Below are 17822 nucleotides of genomic sequence, written 5' to 3' on the forward strand. Positions count from 1 at the left end.
AATTGATGGAAAAAATAAATCTTATCTATGCTTTACATCATTACAATCTGAAAGTATTTCCAAAGTACAGGGATAAGATGGCTCCACAGTATCACAGAAAGCTTTTACTAAAGTGGCAGTGGCACTCAATCCCTGTTCAAGTAGCTCCTCTGGATCTGTGTCCTTGTACAAGATCTTAGCTCCTCAACAAAGAATTTACAGCAATGCCCTATGAGGACCATCAAGCTAGGTCTAGAAGGGCTGTGATGCCCTCTGAATATGTAGCACTGGGGGCACAGGTACCTGTGTGCTGAAACAGGTTAGTGGCTGACTGACTGGAATGTAATCTGTACACTCAAAATTGAGAGGGAATCTATTGCCAAGCCCCACAGATACTGCTCCCATCAGAGGAAAAAAAATTCTTCCTGAAACACATATTCTATTTCTTACAGGAAACTCAGCACCATTATAATCGTATAGGACCATCATATATATGGTCCATCATTGACTGAAATATTATGTGGTGCATGACTGTAACATTCAGTTGTCTAAATGCATCAGTTTATTTATCCATTCACCTAGTGAAGGCCATCTTGGTTGCTTCCAAATTTTAGCAATTATGAATAAAGCTGCTATAAACATCTACGCATACATAAGTTCTCAAATCCTTTGGATAAATACCTAGGAGCACGGTTCCTGAATCATATGGTACGAATATGTTTAGTTTTGTAAGCAACTGCCAAATTTCTTCCAAAGTGGCTGTACCATTTTGTATTCTCATCAGTGATGAATCAGAGTTCCCGTTGCTCCACATCCTTGCTAGCACTTAGTGGTGTCGTCACTTTGGATTTTGGCCACTCTGATATATAGCGGTATCTCACTGTTGTTTTAATTTGCATTTCCCCGATGACATATAACATGGAGTATATTCTCATGTGCTTATTTGCCATCTGTATATCTTTTTCAATGAGGTATCTGTTAAGGTCTTTGGCCCACTTTTTATATTTGTCTTTTTGTTTTCTTATTGTTGAGTTTTAATACTTCTTTTAATATTCTGGATAACAGTCCTTTATCAGATACATGTCCTCTGCAAATATTTTCTCCAGTCTGTGGCTTGTCTTTATTCTTTTGACATTATCTTTCACAGAACAAAAAAAAATTAATAAAGTAGCTTAATTCTTCCATGGGTCATGCGTTCACTGTTCTAGCTAAAAAGTCACTGCCATATGCAAGGTCATCAAGGTTTTTTCCCGTTATCTTTTAGGAGTTTTATAATTTTATTTTTAGGTCTACGATCCACTTTGAATGATTTTTTATGACGGGTATAAATAAGGTCTATGTCTAGATTGTATTTTGCATGTGGATGTCTAGTTGTTCCAGCCTCATTTGGTAAAGATTATCTTTGCTTCACTGTCAAAGATCTGTTGACTGCATTTATATGGGTCTGTTTCTGGGCTTTCTACTCTGTTCTACAGATCTGTCTATTCTTTTAGTAATACTACAGTCTTGATTGCTGCTGATTTACAGTAAGTCTTGAAGTAAGATAGTGTTAACCTCCCACTTTGTTCTTCCTCAATACTGTATTGCTTATTCTGGGTCTGACTTGTATCATTTTCCTTCCCTCTAAAGAACTTCTTTAAATATTTCTTGAAAGGCATGTCTACTAAACACTAATTCTCTAAACTTTTATCTGATAAAGTATTTCAGCTTCACTTTTTGGAAGATAATTTTGTAAGGCACAGAAATCTAAGTTAGTGGATTTTTTTTCTCTCAATACTTTAGGTATTTTATTCTACACTCTTAAAAAAAAAAAAGCTGGATGTAATTATTATTTTTGTTGTTCTTGTAAGTAAGATGTTTTTCCAGTTTGGCTTTTTTAGAATTTTTTATCTTTGATGTTCTACAGTTTGAAAATAGTATGTCTAGATATAGTTTTTTTGGCATTTACCATGCTATCTGTTCTCCGAGCTTCCTAGATCTGTGGTCTGGTGTATGATATTAATTTGGAAAAATTCTGTCACTACTGTGTCAATTACTTCTTTTGTTCTTTTCTGTCTTCTTATGGCATTCTTATTGTGCATATGTTATACCTTTAGTAGTTGTCCCACAGTTCTTGGATATTCTATTCTTTTTGTTTTCAGTCTTTTTGAAATCTATATTTTAAACAAATATATTGGTATACTTGATCTACCTCTGGAGGAAATTAATAAATTAGATTGTGAGGTTCTTGAAATGTAAAAAGTAAGCTCCTAATGGCCCATAAAAGATAAATAAGTCCATACATAAATTTCAAATAAATGTTTTTAAAAAATGTAATTATGAGCTATCTTTATATATTAAGGATACTAATCCTTTGTCATATTTTCATATAATTTTATATTTTGTATAGTTCAATATATTTTCCTTGGTAACTTCTTTAACTGCTTTTAAGTATAGAAAAGTATTTAATATTCAGAAATCAAATGATCAAGTATTTTATTCTAGTTTTTAAAAAATCACTTTCATTTTGACAAAACTCTTTAATCTACACAGAATTAATTTTGATGTGTAGAATAAAGTAAAAATTTAACTAGATTTTCTGGAATAGTTTTCTAATTCCTTCTCCTTTGGTTTCTGTGTTTTTAAATCTTACTGAGGTAGCATAGCTTACTTGGTCAAAGAACAGATCTGAAACCAGACTACCTGCAATCCAATCCCAGTTCTGCTGTTACTTGCTCTGTAACCTTTAGTCTCTTAACCTCTTTGTACCTCACATCCCTCACTTGTACACTGGCAATAACTTATTTCTTGGGGTTGTTTTGAGAATTAAGTGTGATAAAATATGCAAAATGCTTAGAAAAGAGCCTGGCCTATAAGTGTTTGTTGTTATGCATAAGTCTCTACGTCTTCTGTTATATTAATGTCTTATATTTGCATAACAACTATATCACATTATTGTAGTTTTATGATAAATTGTCTGCTAGAGTAAGATGTCACTTTTCACTTTAAAAAATATTAGCTATTCTTGCTAGCTTATTTTCTATTTGAAAATTGGAATGATTGTCAAGATCACCCCACCAAAAAAAAAAAAAAAAAAAACCTAGAATTTTTAGTGAAATTGTTTTAGAACTTGTAAATCAAACTGAGAACTAATATTTCAAATAACATTCAGTCATTATATATATCTTTCACAGTTTTCTTCATTAAGTGCCAAATTTTCTCATTAAAGTTCTTGCTGAACTTTTATTTTTTGGCTACTATGAGGCTTTCTTCTTTCAATTAAATTCTACATGATTATTGCTCACTCTTTGCCTACACACCTTTACTTTTCTATATAGTATGTATCTTGTATTTTTGTCTACTTGTCTATTACTGCCATTGGAATTTAAGTCCTGAGGGGTCAGTAACTTGGTCTATTTGGTTGACCACCATCTCCCCAGTACTTAGTACTCAGTCCAACTGTAAAAATATTTGCTGAATGAGTAAAGAAATACAATGGCATTTATCTTGCATTTAGTGATTTTGTTAATTTTTAATTCTTATATTTTTAATAATAGATTTTCATGCTATTTAAGTTGATAAGCATATTCCCTCCAAATAATATTTTCATTTTCCTGTTAGACCTGTTGATTAAGCTTCAGGTTTATTCACTTGGCCAGAAGAGTAAATAATAACAGTAATAATTGCCATCTTTTTTTGTTACCGATTTTATTATGAAATCCCAAAATAAAATTTTTAGTTTTAAAAAGCAGGCACTATTAAAAAAAAAGGCACTATTTAAAGTTTAGCCACTTAAAATCTTGACACTAAGATGATATTACATTACACAAAAACAGAAAAAATGATTTACTAAAAAATACAAGGTGATTGTCTTATGGACAAGAGTTTCATCTTTCTAGTACAATTCTTAGAAGTTACAAATATAACTTGTTATTAAAATAACTATTTTTACCTTATAGCTTTCTGCTCCTTGAATAAGATCTTTGATGGAAGTAGATAACTGATCCTTTTCTGATCGAACAGATTCGAGTTCCTCCCTTAGAGTCTGGGCCTATTTTAAATATACAAGAGAGAATTTTTATGGACAGAAAAACTTGATTTTCAAAAATGTAGGATTCTTGAAACTTGCCTTTTTAAGTCACCTTACCTCTTTTCTGCTAGAATCTAGTTCTTTCTTTGCTTTCACAGCAACTAGTCTTATCTTATTTATTTTCTCCTCTTTCTCTTTGGACTCTTTTTCCAGATATTCTAAAAACATAAAATGAATGGATTATGTATGATCTCAAAAGAAAGAAAGGGAAAATATTTAAATTATTTGCTTATTTTAGCTCTAGAAATTGATCTTTAATCTGAAACAAATTCTGCAATTTGAAATTAAAATAAAATAAGCAAAAATATTAAAATTTATTTTTTATGTGAAAACTTGTTTATTATCTAAGTGAGGCAAACGATGTAAAAAATTTCCATTTTCTTCAATCCTCCAAAATAGTCTACTTTTTTTTTTTTTTTTTAAGCCATTTTATAAGGGTCTAGGAATTGGAGAGGCTGTTAGGACACCTTTAACCTTAGATTTCCTGGAAACGCAATGCAAGAATGCCAGGATTTTAGCTGGTAATTTGTAAAGAAGGATCTAGAAGAGATACCAGATGAAGTTATATATTTATGCTCCCTAAGCATATTCCTCTTGGTTGGTGGGTCTGATTTTTATGACTTAACCTTTAATGTGTTTTATGTATCCAATCCTGATTCCTGCCCTTAACTTCTTTAGCCATTTCCCCTATTGAAACTCCAATGCTCCATATCTTACTTCTTGATGGTATCATTGTTTAACTTCAGTTACAATTTGGATTTTTGTCCCTGCTTATTGATCTAGTTGTACCTGTGCTCATACATGTTGTCTTTCTTTGGCTGCTACAGGTAAATCATCTGTGTGTGTGTGGCATGGGCCAGTTGTTTTAATTCTGCATTTCATCCTACACTTCCTCGCCTACTCAGGCATCAATGTAGCAATTCTCTCCCTCTTCTGAGCAGCATATCCCCATCTCTATTGTTTTTTTTCCCCAACAATTTATAAATATGCAACAAGAAAAATATCATCAAGAGATTAAACTCAAAAATAAATAGTGGAGGCAGCCAAAGAGGGTAGCAGAGCGATCAAAACAAGACAGGTGAAACATCATATGCACACAAAAAGGCAAATCATCACACATATTTTCCCCTTTGGATACTGTCCCATTTCTTCTTTCTTTGATAGCAAAATTTCTCTTTGGACTCTTTTTCCAGAGTCCAAAGAGACTCTGGAAAAAGAGTCCAAATAAGAGGTGTCTATACATGCTCTCAAATTTCTCTTCCTCCATTTTTTTCTTGAACTCGCTTCAATCTGGCTCTGGCTTTGGCATGTCATGTGAATTGCTACCAAGTTACTAAGGACCTCTACATTGCTTAATCCAATGGTTAGTTTTTAATACTAATGTTACTTGATTTATCATAGCATTCACCATTTTCCCCCCTTGATACACTTCCTTTGAGCAACCTAAGTGCCCATCGAGCAACCTAAGTTCTCATTGATAGATGATTAGATAAAGAAAATGTGGTACATATATACAATAGAATATTACTTAGCCATAAAAAACCGAAATCTTATTATTTGCAATGACATGGATGGACCTAGAGGATACTATACTAAGTGAAATAAGATAGATAAAGACAAATATCATGTGATTTTACTCATACGTGGAATCTAAGGAAAATAAGCAAAACAAAAACAGACTCATAGATACAGAGAACAAACTGGTGATTGCCAGATAGGAGGCGGGTCATTGGGCTGGCTGAAAAAGGTGAACGGATAAAGAAGTACAAATTGATAGTTACAAAACAGTCACGGGGATATGAAATACAGCATAGGGAAAATAGTTAATAATACTATAATAGTTATGTATGGTGCCAGGTGGGTACTAGACTTATCGGGGGGATCACTTCATAAATGATATAAATGTCTAACCACTATGCTATATACTCGAAACTAATTTAAAATAATATTGATGTCAACTCTAATTGAAAAATAAAATTAAATTAAAAAAATAAAGAAATACTTCCTTCACTTACACTTCATTTGTCTTAGCTTCCAAGACATTTTATGCTCTGGGTTTTCCTACCTCACTGGTTACTCCTTCTCAATCTCTTTTGCTGTTTTTTTCTGATTTTGAAATGAGGGAGAACTGTCTCTGGTCCTCATCTTTTTTCTATACTCATTTCCTTGGCAATTTCAATCGTATGGCTTTTAATGTCAACTATTATGTTGATTACACATTTTTATCTCTGATCTAGCTCTCTTTCCTTCACTGCAGATTTGCATAGTTAGCAATCTACCTGACATTTCTACCTACGTTGGTATTTAAACTTAATTAATCTAAAACCCAAATTGCTTTGAACATCATGACAGAAAATTGGGAATCATTCTAAACTCTTTCAACTACCCTCTCCTCATCTCTCTGTCAATCTTAGTGGGTGCTAAAAAGAGGAATGATGGGCACATTACATATTTGTTTCTTCATCTTTAAAAGAGCTACCCCATAATGTGTCTACGAGGAATAATGGATAAGCATTTCCTGGAACTTCCTAATACACTCCCTGATGTTACATGTGTTAACATACAAGCACCCACTATTTCCTTTTGCCAGAATACCTTTCTTCTTGTGACAAATTTTTCATCCTTCAAGAAAAGCATAGCCTATTCTGTGTTTTTCCTAACTCAAAACAGGCAGTTAACTATGCCTTTTTGTACTGCCAGCACTGTACTTTGCCCACATCTAAAACTACTGTAATAACAGCCACTTCTGGCAGTGATCTCTTTGAAGACATGGTCTGTATCTTAATCACCTTTCTATTACTAGTGCCTAGGTAGTTAGGCATTCAAATAGTTTGCTAAATGAATGAAAAATCCAAAACATCGTGGAAACATTTACAAGTGAAATAACATCAGTCCTTTATCTGGATTAAACAACAGAAAGTGACAGTTTTGAAAAGAGAGGAAAACAGATGGCAGAGGGGCAAGAATGGGGACAATAGGAAAAGACAGCTACTTATCATGATTTAAAGACTAATTAATTGGCTACTATATTTCCCAATCCATTGTAACACTAAGAAGAATTGTGGCAACATATGCAAAACTGTACTTACCTATTTTTTCTTCTAGCTCTTTCACCAAAAAAGGTTGATCATTATCTACAGGTGTTTTCTCTAGGGAATCCTAAATTTTAAGGAAAAACAAAAACAAAACCAGAATTATTTCATTCCTCATGATGTAAGCCATATTAAGCATGAGAAAATCATGATTAAAAAATATTCATGCAAAAAGTAATTTGGTGAAGTCTTTTTCTTGCATTAATAGAACAGGTAATACAGACTTTATGCATGTAGTAATTTCTAGAAACAGTAGTATCCAAGGCCAAGATGAACAACCTGACACATATCAAATACATAATTATCATGAAAAAAATTAGTTTACCATACTTTCACAATTTCTGGAGAAAAACCTAAAATTTTGGCTAAACACCACTGTAGCCTACTATAATATTCAATAGTGCTCTTTAAGAAAGGTAATATGTACATCAGTGGTCCCCAACCTTTTTGGCACCAGGAACTGGTACTCCTATGAGAATCTAATGCCTGATTTAAGGTGGAGCTGAGGCAGTGATGCTAGTACTACAGAGTGGCCACAAATGACGTGAAGCTTTGCTAGCTCACCCACTGCTCACCTCCTGCTGTGCGGCCCAGTTCCTAACAGGCCATGGACCTGTACCAGTCCATAATCTGGGGGCTGGGGACCCCTGATGTATATCATATAACAATAAAATTCAAATTTTTTCATGTTTAGTTGTAGTTTTGCTGACTAGTTTTTTAATAATGACCAAGACATTTAACTCCCTAATCATTTAATCTTATGCAAGATCATAAATCTAAAATGATCTACAACCAAAAAGTCACCAACGCAATAACAGGATATAAAACATGAAAATGTTTAATGCATTTTCCAGAAATTTTCCATTTGAGCTTACATGCTAAGAATTTACTTCTGACTATAAAGTGTAAAAAAAGTATGTATCTATTTTCCAGAGTCTATGACTAGAACTAAGAATTTAAATCAATAAAATTCAAATAGTACCTTTAATAGTATCAACTCTGCTCTCACATCTTGCAGTTCAGATTCTTTTTGTTCCAACACTAGTCTTAGATCTTCAAGTTCCTTTATAAAAGATTTTTCTTTTTCATTATGGATTTCATTTTTGCTACATAATTTTTGAGATACTTCTTCAAAGAGAACTAAAAGATTCTGATTTTCAAGCCTTGTTTTTTCATTAGCAGTTTTCATTTCTAGGAGATCAGATTGCAGGGCCCCTTTTTCTGACTGGGTTTCTGCTAACTCTTTCCTTAAGAGAATTTTCTCTTGTTCATAGTCTCTTAGTAAAGACCTAAGTTCCTCACATTGAACTATATTCTCCTCTTGAAGGCACTTAATATATTTTTCTAATTCTACCACCTGCTTATCATATTGAGAAACTAAGGTGTGTTTTTCCTCATTTATTTTAGCTAAAGATTCACCTACAGCTTGTAGTACATTTGCCACATCTTGCTCTTCATTTTCTTCTGAAACATTTGACTCCATTTGTTTAAGAAAACCATACAACTGAGTTTTTACAAATAACTTCTGACCTTGCTCATTTTCAAACAGTTCACCTAAATTATCTCTTTCTTCAACTGTTAAGTTAAGTTTCTTTTCTAATTCAGAAATGTGTTCCTTAAGCAAAAGATGTCCTTCTTTTTGAGACAGGAGAGCTTCTAAATCCCTACTCAATTGATTCCTTTCTGAATTTAGTCTATTATTCTCCTCATAAAGAGACTTCACTTCAGATGACAGTGCCTCCTGGTCTTCGGAGAGTGTTTTCAATTGAGCCATTAGCTTTTCTAGTTTTTGGTTCTTTTGATCCTTTTTTTTTAAAGTTTCTTCGAGTCTGCTAGTTAATTCATTTACCTTTTGTTCCAGTTCACTATTGTACTGTGTAGTCTGCTCCATTTTCTCTCTAAGTTCTATAATTAATCTTTCTTCTCTTTCACATTTTATATGGAGATTATCCATCTCCTCACGAGAACTTTTCATTTTACTAATGAAATTATCTTTTTCCTCACTAAGAGAACTTATCTTTGCTTCAAATTCTTGTAACATGGAATCTCTCTGACTAAGACTAAATAAATAGACTTCATTCTTTTCTTTAAGGTTCTTTATGGTATTTTCAAGTTCTGGCACAAGTTCTTTTTGTGATAACAACTTTTCATTTTCTCTTTGGAGAAGATTCACCATTTCAAGAAGAGCATCTTTTTCATTAAAAGCAGTTCTGAGTTTCTGCTGAAGTTCATTAACATCAGATGCTTGTTGCTGCTTCATTGATTCAAACTCTTGACTTATTTTTCCAGCAGATTCTCCCAGTTCTGCTTGTAAGATTTCCATAATCTCTCGTAAACTCTCATAATTTAAAACTGCTTCTTGCTTTTCTTGCTGTAGGTTTTCACACTGCTCCTTAAGACCCTGTATTTCAAACATTAATGTTAATTTTCCTTTTTCTGAATCTGACAAAAATGTCTCATTTAGTTCTGATATTTCTTTTTGATGTTGTTCCCGAAGATTCTGTACTTCTGTGTTATGCTGTTCCACAGTATCGTGAAATCGTTTATTTGAATCTTGTAGCTCAGATTTTAATTTTTCAATTACACAGCCCTGTTCTTCTTTAGCTAGTAGTAATTCATTAATTTTAAACTCTAGGTCTTCCCGTTCATGAAAAAACTCATCCTTTATACGCTGGGCATCAATTTCAAGTTTTAATTTAAGATTATTCATATAAGTTACTTCATCTTTTAAGATACTATGTTGAGACTCCAGTTCTTTTAAGGTACCTTCCAAGTGTCTGACTTTCTCATTTACTATTTGTTCTACAAAAGTATTTTCTTTTAAGAGCAAAGAACATACCTGATTTTCTTGGTTTGCATTTGAGGTTCTCCGTAAGTTTTCTAATTCACATTCATATTTCTCCTGAATGTTCTCCTCACTTGCCTCACACTGTTTGACTAAGTTCTCCTTTAGCTGGTTTAAATTATTTACTTCTGCTTCATGTTCTTTAGCGGATGCTTCAATTTGGCACATCAGTTCTTTCACCTCTTCTTGGTGTGTAGCTTTTAACTGCAGAAGTTCTTCTTGCAAACTATTAATATCTTTTTGGTAGTGCTGAGAATTAGCCTCAATAGCTTTTTGGAGATGAGTAATTTCTTGCTCCTTTTCATTTGTGGTAGTTTCTAATTGCTTTTGCAGATATAAAATTTGCTCCTCTAAGGCTGGCTTAATTTTCTGAATCTCTTCTTGCAGTTTTTTAACATTATCCTCAGAGTCACTTTGAAATTTAAGTTGTTCTGAAAACTCTAATTGTTTTTTCATTGCTTCTTTCAATTCCTTTTGCAAGCTAGCTTTATCTGTACTATGTTTGGAATGTACTGCCATTAATTCATTTTTTAAATTTTCCATTTCCTTCGCACAGTTTCTTTGTGATTGTTCAAACTCCTTGTGCATATCTTCCATCTTAGTTACAGAATCCTATTATAAAAATAAGCAAACAAAAACTATTTAATTAAGACAAAAGAAACCCCTGCCCTATGGGAAAATATTAGCCATAGGCTAACTAGAGAAAAAAAGAAATGAGCAGAAATGTACATAGGAAAATAGGATACTGATATTCCAAGAATTCTATTTAGGCTCTGACTACCTTAAGCATAACAATATATATTAGCAGTACTAATATTATTCAAAGTAATAACTAAAAGCTAGGAAATCTCTTAATTTAATTTCTTTTAAAAGGTGATAAATTACGTAAGCTGTATTAAGTCACAAGGTTTTAACGTATATCTCCTGAGTAGATTAATACAAGAGTTTTTGGAGAAATTTGCCCAGACCCAAGGGACAACTGAATATTCTAGAACTAAACAAATAGTATTTAGAGGGTGTGTAAGAATTTAAGTACTTTTTCATAAAATAGGTACTTTTTCATTTTTACTTAAGAATGACATATTATAGCAACAAGAAAGATTAAACAATGCAATGAGTAAATGTTAGCTCTGTCTCTATAGCTGAGTGATTACAGTTATTTTTCTTTTTAAATATCAATTTGTTTCCATGTTTGTAAATTGTCAAAATCAGATCAGGTGCTTTAAAGGTCTTAGGTTTAAAATTCATAACTACATTATATGAGTTAATTAAAAAAATTTAAAACATTGCTTTACTTCAATCTCTTGCTTCATTTTAATATTTTCTTTCTTCAGAGAAAGACACTGTTGCTCAGTCTCTGCCTTTTCCAGAAGAATAGCATCCAGACGTTCAGTCAATGCCTGTTTTGAAACAGGATGATTTGTTTGCCTGAGGTTAAAAATAGTGAATTGACCACTTGCATAATTATCTCCTTACCTTTTCCAACCCACACTAAAGTAAGAATAAAGATTTTAAAAGGTATATGCAGATAAACAAAACTAAAAGGAAAAAAGACATCAGGATATGAGAAATTTCAACATATTTTCGGAAAATTTAGAGTAGAAGAGGAGGAACTGAGTTAGAGAAGAAAGCTATAACCTAAGGGTCTTCACAGGCTAATACTTATAAAACCAGGAAATACTCTTAAGAGAATTAAACAGTCAGGAATTGGAGGCCCCAGTTATTGTCAAGGGAGGTGCAATGTGTGTGGGGTTTAAAAATTGGTGACAAAATGAATAGGGAATAGTTAGAACAAAAGGCAAGAAATTACCCATGTCCTGTCTCCTTTAGAGATAGATTTATTCTCTGCAGAAATTAAATAGGAGAGGAAGTTAATAAAATGGAAAATAGATCAACAACTTAAGAGTCAGTTCTTTGGAAAAAAGCTAACAAAGCAGGCAACCTCTCCCGAAACCAATCAGGAAGACTGAAGTAACAAACAATATTATGAATAAAAAGGGAACATATTTACATATAAATCAGAGATTAAATAGTTAAAGAGAGTATTATGAACATTTGGCAATAATATTGAAAACTGGAATGAAATGAATAAAAACTCCTAGAAAAATGTAGCTCTACTAACTCAAAAAAAAAAAATTTAAAAGCATAATTAACTAGATGTACCTAAAAATCAAACTAGCTGTTTAAAATTGTCCACCAAAGAAAATAGGATAGATAGTTCTATAGGTGAATACTATCAAATTTTCAAAGGACAGATTATCCTAATTACATATAAACTTGTTCCGACAAAATAAAAAGTGAAAAGAATTCCCAAATTATACAAAATTAGCACAGCTTGATACCAATACCCAAGAACTTCGCAGACCCTTTTTACCACGAATATAAATAAAGTTAATCCTTAATGTTCAAATCTAGAAAAACACTGAAATCCTAAGTAAACATTAGTCCACCACCACCTTAGAACTGCCTACCTCTGAACTTATGTAAATAAAGAAAAATTTTGTTTAAAAAAAAAAAACACGTAGAAAGTTCAGAGTTTTGTATCAAGTTATTATTATTCAAACATGAAAGTAAAGCCATTTTAAAATACAAGATGACAAAAATTTTCCTCCCATGCATCCATTCTCAGGAGGCTACAGAAAGACATGATCTACCAAAATGAGAGGGCTAACCAAGGTGAACAACACACGGCCTAGCAAACAGCGGGGCCAGGATAGGAAAGCCGTATAGAAATTCACTGGATCATGGCAAAAGGCCAATTCCAGGAAAACTGTGCAGCAGACTTAGAGAACAACCAGACCAAAATAGTGCAGGAGGACAGAAGGCTTTAGAGGGCAGGTTTTCAGGGAAAAACATAAAAGGTAATTTGATCTATTTGACTATTTGGAAAGTAGAAGTCATTGTGAAAGGTAGCTAAATTTTCATCTACTTTAACAGGAAGTTAATAGCTAAATGTCTAAAATGGATAAATCAAGGAATAGCAGTATAACCGTATTATTTAGACATACAGAGATAATTTCTAGATGTTATTCAGTATTATAAGAAGTTACTCAGTTATTGGTATTATTTCTAAATCATGTGCATATACTGCTTTGGTCAAAACAATTTTAATTTTAAAATTAGTTTTTTCACATTACATATATTATTACAACATAAACTCCTGGTTTGTTAAGTAGCAGGGGAAGCCTAAACATATTAATTTTAGGAGCCATATAGAGGTCATTAAAAGAAAAAAACCTTATAGATTAGAGGCCCAGAATAGACAGTTACTTCTTAGGAAATACAGATTTGATTCCAGCAAAGAGAAAAAGACAAGTGATATGTACTAGAAATTTTAGTATCTTAACATACAATTTTCACTATATTTTTGCATTTGGAAGCAGCATATAAATTCAATGTAATACTGTACACCTAAAATTTTGACATGGAAAATATGGCTTTGTATTCCCCTTTTCTAAAAGTCAAATATGTCAGGTTTGTAATAAAACTTTAGGTGTATTTCAATGCACTAGAAGATGACTAACAGAAATTTCACCATAACTACAACATGTAAAAAGTCATAAATTTCTAACATTATATAAAAAACAAAATTTTATATTCAAAGCCACATTTTTCCAGTATACATTTCTCAATAGAGAAAACTTATCAAGATATTTTCAGTTTTCCAGAGGTATAGAGGACCTATTAAATTGCAGTACATAACTTTTCTCAAACAGAAAACTTATAGCAGCTGAATAACTGATGCACATTTTTTTCAATCACTCTGCAAAGTAATTTTCTTGTTACAACTGGAAATCAAAGATTTCATTCTCATCTAATTTTGCCAAATCTTTACTTCCTAAGACTTGAGTGATCAGATAATATGCTTTAACATCAAATAATCTGAAAGGTAAAGTTGGCTAACTTAGAAATATATTCTAATTTCATCTTTAGGAGTAGTTTTGACAGAATGGGAGAATACACTGGAAACAAAGGGCAGACATTAGATATTCTGAAATGCAACTGTATAAAAAGTATTTTAAGGGCTAGAGTTAACTGATACAAAATTAGAAAAGAATCTTTACGATTTTCTTTTCAAATACAAAAATTTTTAGGTGTGTATGTGTGCGCACACATGTGTATATAAACGTGTGTATAAAATATCCCCCACGAATAATATACAGTAATAATAATAAAGATCTAAATCAGGCAGTCTGGCTCCAGAGCCAATATTCTTAAGTTAAATATCATGTATCTGCATTTTGGCTAGCAATGATTAAGAAATAAATAATGACCAGATAAATGATGAAAACTACTAAGAATTCAGTAATGCTAAAATAAATCAGTACTTGTAAATCCCAATGATATTTGTGCATGCCATTCATCCTTCATCTATTACTTTGGCTAAGTAAAGAATGAAATGATATTGCGTGATATGCAGAGGGATGTAAAGACCCCTTGCAGTTACTCCCTGGGAATCCTTCAATTGTGCACTGCTCACAAGTTGGGAGCCACCTAATGAGTGTAAGATAATATATAATCAAAGAATAGATAGCAAAATTCAAATTATAAATATAGAAAAGGAAAAAAATTATTGCAGAGCTTTGAGAAGCAAATGAAACTTTTAAGAAGGTTAAGTCAAGTGGAGGAAGGAAAGGCATTTAGTTAGCATTAAGGGCATGTAAGTAAGAATAAGCAACTCAGGTTCTTATACAGAATAACAAGATAAAAATAGTATTCTGTGATCTGGCAATAGTATGTAGGACTGAAAAGAGACTAGTTAGGGGGTTATTAATATAAGTTACATGTGACATGAAGCATTTAACACAGAGCCATGGAAATGGAAAGAGGATAAACTGCAGCATTATCTAGAAGAAACAATAGGTGACTGACACACATAGAGAAAAAAGGAGATAGGAGAGCTAAAGAGTCTCTAAAGTTACAAGGCCTGAAAAATAGTGCTGCCACTGGTTGTTCAGGAAAGGGGAAATGGTCATGATGAAGAGAGGACAAGAGAAATTGGTAAATGTTTTTTTTCTGTAAAAAGCTAAAAATTTAACTGTGAGATTTGGGTCAGTAGTCATGTCCAGCGATACATATCTACCTATAGATGATATGTATCTATAGATGATTAGTTCAAAAATCATCAAAGGAAAGAGTAATACTCTATTCAGAACAGAAGGGACCTAGAGGTCAACTAACCCTAACTTTTTACAGTCCACCAGAGGTTAAAAATTTATCCATGGGCAGAGAGAAAGTGGAAAAACAGTGCTCTAGGAGGCTGACAGCGCCCAAGGAAGTTTTAGTTTTAGACACTGCCTCTAAGTAAATAAATAAAAATGAAAGCAATATTCACAACTGCTTCATTACCTTAATAATATTATTAGTTTCTCCAGCAACGGGATTTGATTTGAGTTCTTCAATTTCTTTCTCCAATTCTAAACATTTAAAAAAAAAAAAAAAAAAAGATTCTGGTTCAGAAATGAAAAAAATAACTACTGGCTAATTACTTAAAAAAAAAAATCAGAACACATTTCAAAAGCAGCAGATATTTTGAGAAAATATTAACTTCACCCACTATTACCTTTTATTTTCCTTTTTATTATGGAAAACTCCAAACAAATAAAAGTAGAGAGAATGGTATGATTAATCTCCATGTACCTATCACCTTGATTTAGTTCATGGCCCATCTTGTTTCATTCTGACCAGTATTCACTTTTTCCTTTCCCTCTTTTCTTACCCGTCCAGATAAATTTTAAAGCAAATTCCAGACATTATATTGTTTCAGCTGTGAATAACTTCTTACTGTCAAGCAACAACTCTCCTCATGTTAAACATACATGTTAATCTATTTCATCAATTCATGGCTAGGTCTGGAGCCTGGAACACTTTTCCAAGGTAATAACTCCCTTTTTCAAAAACTGATCCAACCCCGCTTTTCGAGTAGACAATAAATCTTGGCTATTAGGCTAGGCAATTAACATTTGTTAAGTCACTGGACATTCAAGTATTAACGGACACATACTAAAAAGGATACTAATAACTTCACCCTTCTGAAATGGAAAAGAGAACCTGAATAGAAAATCGATCAACTTCAGCAAAAAAATATAATTCAAAATTCTAGAAATGGAAATCTTTTATTACTTTACGTAGGTCCCTTTTTCCTTCTTTGGGTTCACAACCTTGTGTCTCTAACATTTCAACTGACTACACTCAAAGATATGCCTGACTCAGAAGAATATACAATACAAATGAAGGGAAAAATGTACTTAACATTAACAAATTGTTTTTAAAAATCCTCCTCCCTGACTTTAATAATTCAAAAGTAACTGCAGTTTAGAGATACGAGATAATAAAAAAATATCAGTCAAATGGTTAGAATGTTAAATAACAGATTCTACTACACTAAGATTTTACTGGATTCACTGATAGACAAAATAAGCCAATGTAGTATTAAAAAAACTAATTTTAACCACAACTAAACGATACTGTTATCAAGATGAATATTTTCAACTCTATACCTGTACATCTTGATTTAGCTTTCTGAATTAGCATCATCTGTTTCTTGGCAAACTTGATAAGATCTTCCTTGGGCAATGTTTCCAGCTGAAAGATGTAGTGACGTTATCAATTTGTTATCACTCATTTTTCTACTACATCACAAAAAAGAAAAAGTCTGCCTAAAAATAAAAACATTCTACTGAATAAATCCTTGTCAGCCGAACACCATTTTAAAATGAGCAAATGCAACTTCAACTCAATTGTTAAGCAACTACTATGAAATGTAAAAAAGAGCACATATCCTCTTAAATACAGATATTGTTGTCAGAGGTTAAAACACACTCTAGGTTTTGATTTACCATAAAAATAAGGGACTGAGACTAATTATACTTAAAGTTCCTAGAGCTGTAAAATTATTTCATTCTATTCAAGGCTGAAAATGTCTTTGGCTACATGAAAATATGGAAGTATACTTCCTACAGCAATAAGATGAAACAGGTTGCATTTAGGCTTTAACTAAATAATCAAGCAAAATTACTTTACTCATTGGCTCGGTTTTCTAAACTGTGAAATTGGGATAACAATTGTAGTTATCTTATGGCTGCCATGAAGCTGAAATGAAGTAACTTGAGTGCTTAGGGAAGGGCCTGAAACTTAGTATGCAAGCAATAAGCCACTACCTTTGAGAATCACTGAATGGTAAACGTTGGTAGGGCCATAAAAATTACTCCATTCACCCTTCTCTTTTCACTTAGGAGGAGAGGCACCTACAGAAGGGAGTCCCTTGGCTCCTACCTATGTCACTGTTTTTTCCATTACATAAGTCCTCATAAATTAAGACCGCTTTGTTTAATGTCTGAAAAATTGCAGAATAGCTCAGCAGTGCCAACCAGCAGCAGGAAGTAAACAAAAGTCAACTCTTTTCATACCAGTTAAAAAGAAAAGACAAGTAACTGTATTAATTAAATATGAGACTCCTTGGAGAAAGGCTATTTCTTTTAAATAGGCCACCGTCCTCCCCATGCCCAAATTTTCCAATTCATCACCCTTCCACTCTTCATGGAGTCTGCTAGTCAAGTATTCTTTTCACCTTAGACTTCCCGGTTCCAGGGGTGGCTGATGAAGCCACCGCCTCTTGAACAGGATCCTGCAAAACAAAATCAAACCCAAGTGATCAAAAGAACTCTTTTCCTAATCCCAGAAAGAATGCGTGGAAACTTGAGCGGTAAAAATAAATGAATAAATAAACCTTTCCGTGAACTCAAGTGAAGGAAAGCGTTAACGTGAGAACGAGAACTGGGGGAAGGAGAGCGTCTTTCGCCGTGGCAAATCGTATACAAGTGGCTCTAAGGAGCCG

General features: G+C 32.8%; 1 protein-coding gene across 6 annotated transcripts in view; it reads right to left on the minus strand.

The window, feature by feature from the left end:
• Positions 1-17793, minus strand: part of GCC2 (GRIP and coiled-coil domain containing 2) — a 47981-nt gene extending 30188 nt beyond the window's left edge. For 2 of the 6 annotated variants that reach the window (XR_001517853.2, XR_003043411.1), the window contains exons 1-9: positions 17715-17793; positions 17512-17612; positions 16486-16570; positions 15335-15402; positions 11281-11385; positions 8123-10597; positions 7138-7207; positions 4106-4206; positions 3911-4009 (exon numbers count right to left, since the gene is read on the minus strand). Coding sequence is in view for 3 of the 6 variants with exons in the window: in XM_015597795.2 (XP_015453281.1) it covers positions 3911-4009; positions 4106-4206; positions 7138-7207; positions 8123-10597; positions 11281-11385; positions 15335-15402; positions 16486-16570; positions 17512-17526 (3018 nt within the window). In the remaining 3 variants the exon portion in view is untranslated. Of the gene's footprint in view, positions 1-3910; positions 4010-4105; positions 4207-7137; positions 7208-8122; positions 10598-11280; positions 11414-15334; positions 15403-16485; positions 16571-17511; positions 17613-17714 lie in introns of those variants that run through there. The other 4 variants (XR_003043410.1, XM_006922787.3, XM_015597795.2 and 1 more) reach the window with 4 other exon arrangements.
• Between the last annotated feature and the right edge of the window lie 29 nt (positions 17794-17822).

This window comes from Pteropus alecto, unplaced genomic scaffold (genome assembly GCF_000325575.1).
Source record: "Pteropus alecto unplaced genomic scaffold, ASM32557v1 scaffold1579, whole genome shotgun sequence".
Taxonomy (NCBI): Eukaryota; Metazoa; Chordata; class Mammalia; order Chiroptera; family Pteropodidae; genus Pteropus; species Pteropus alecto.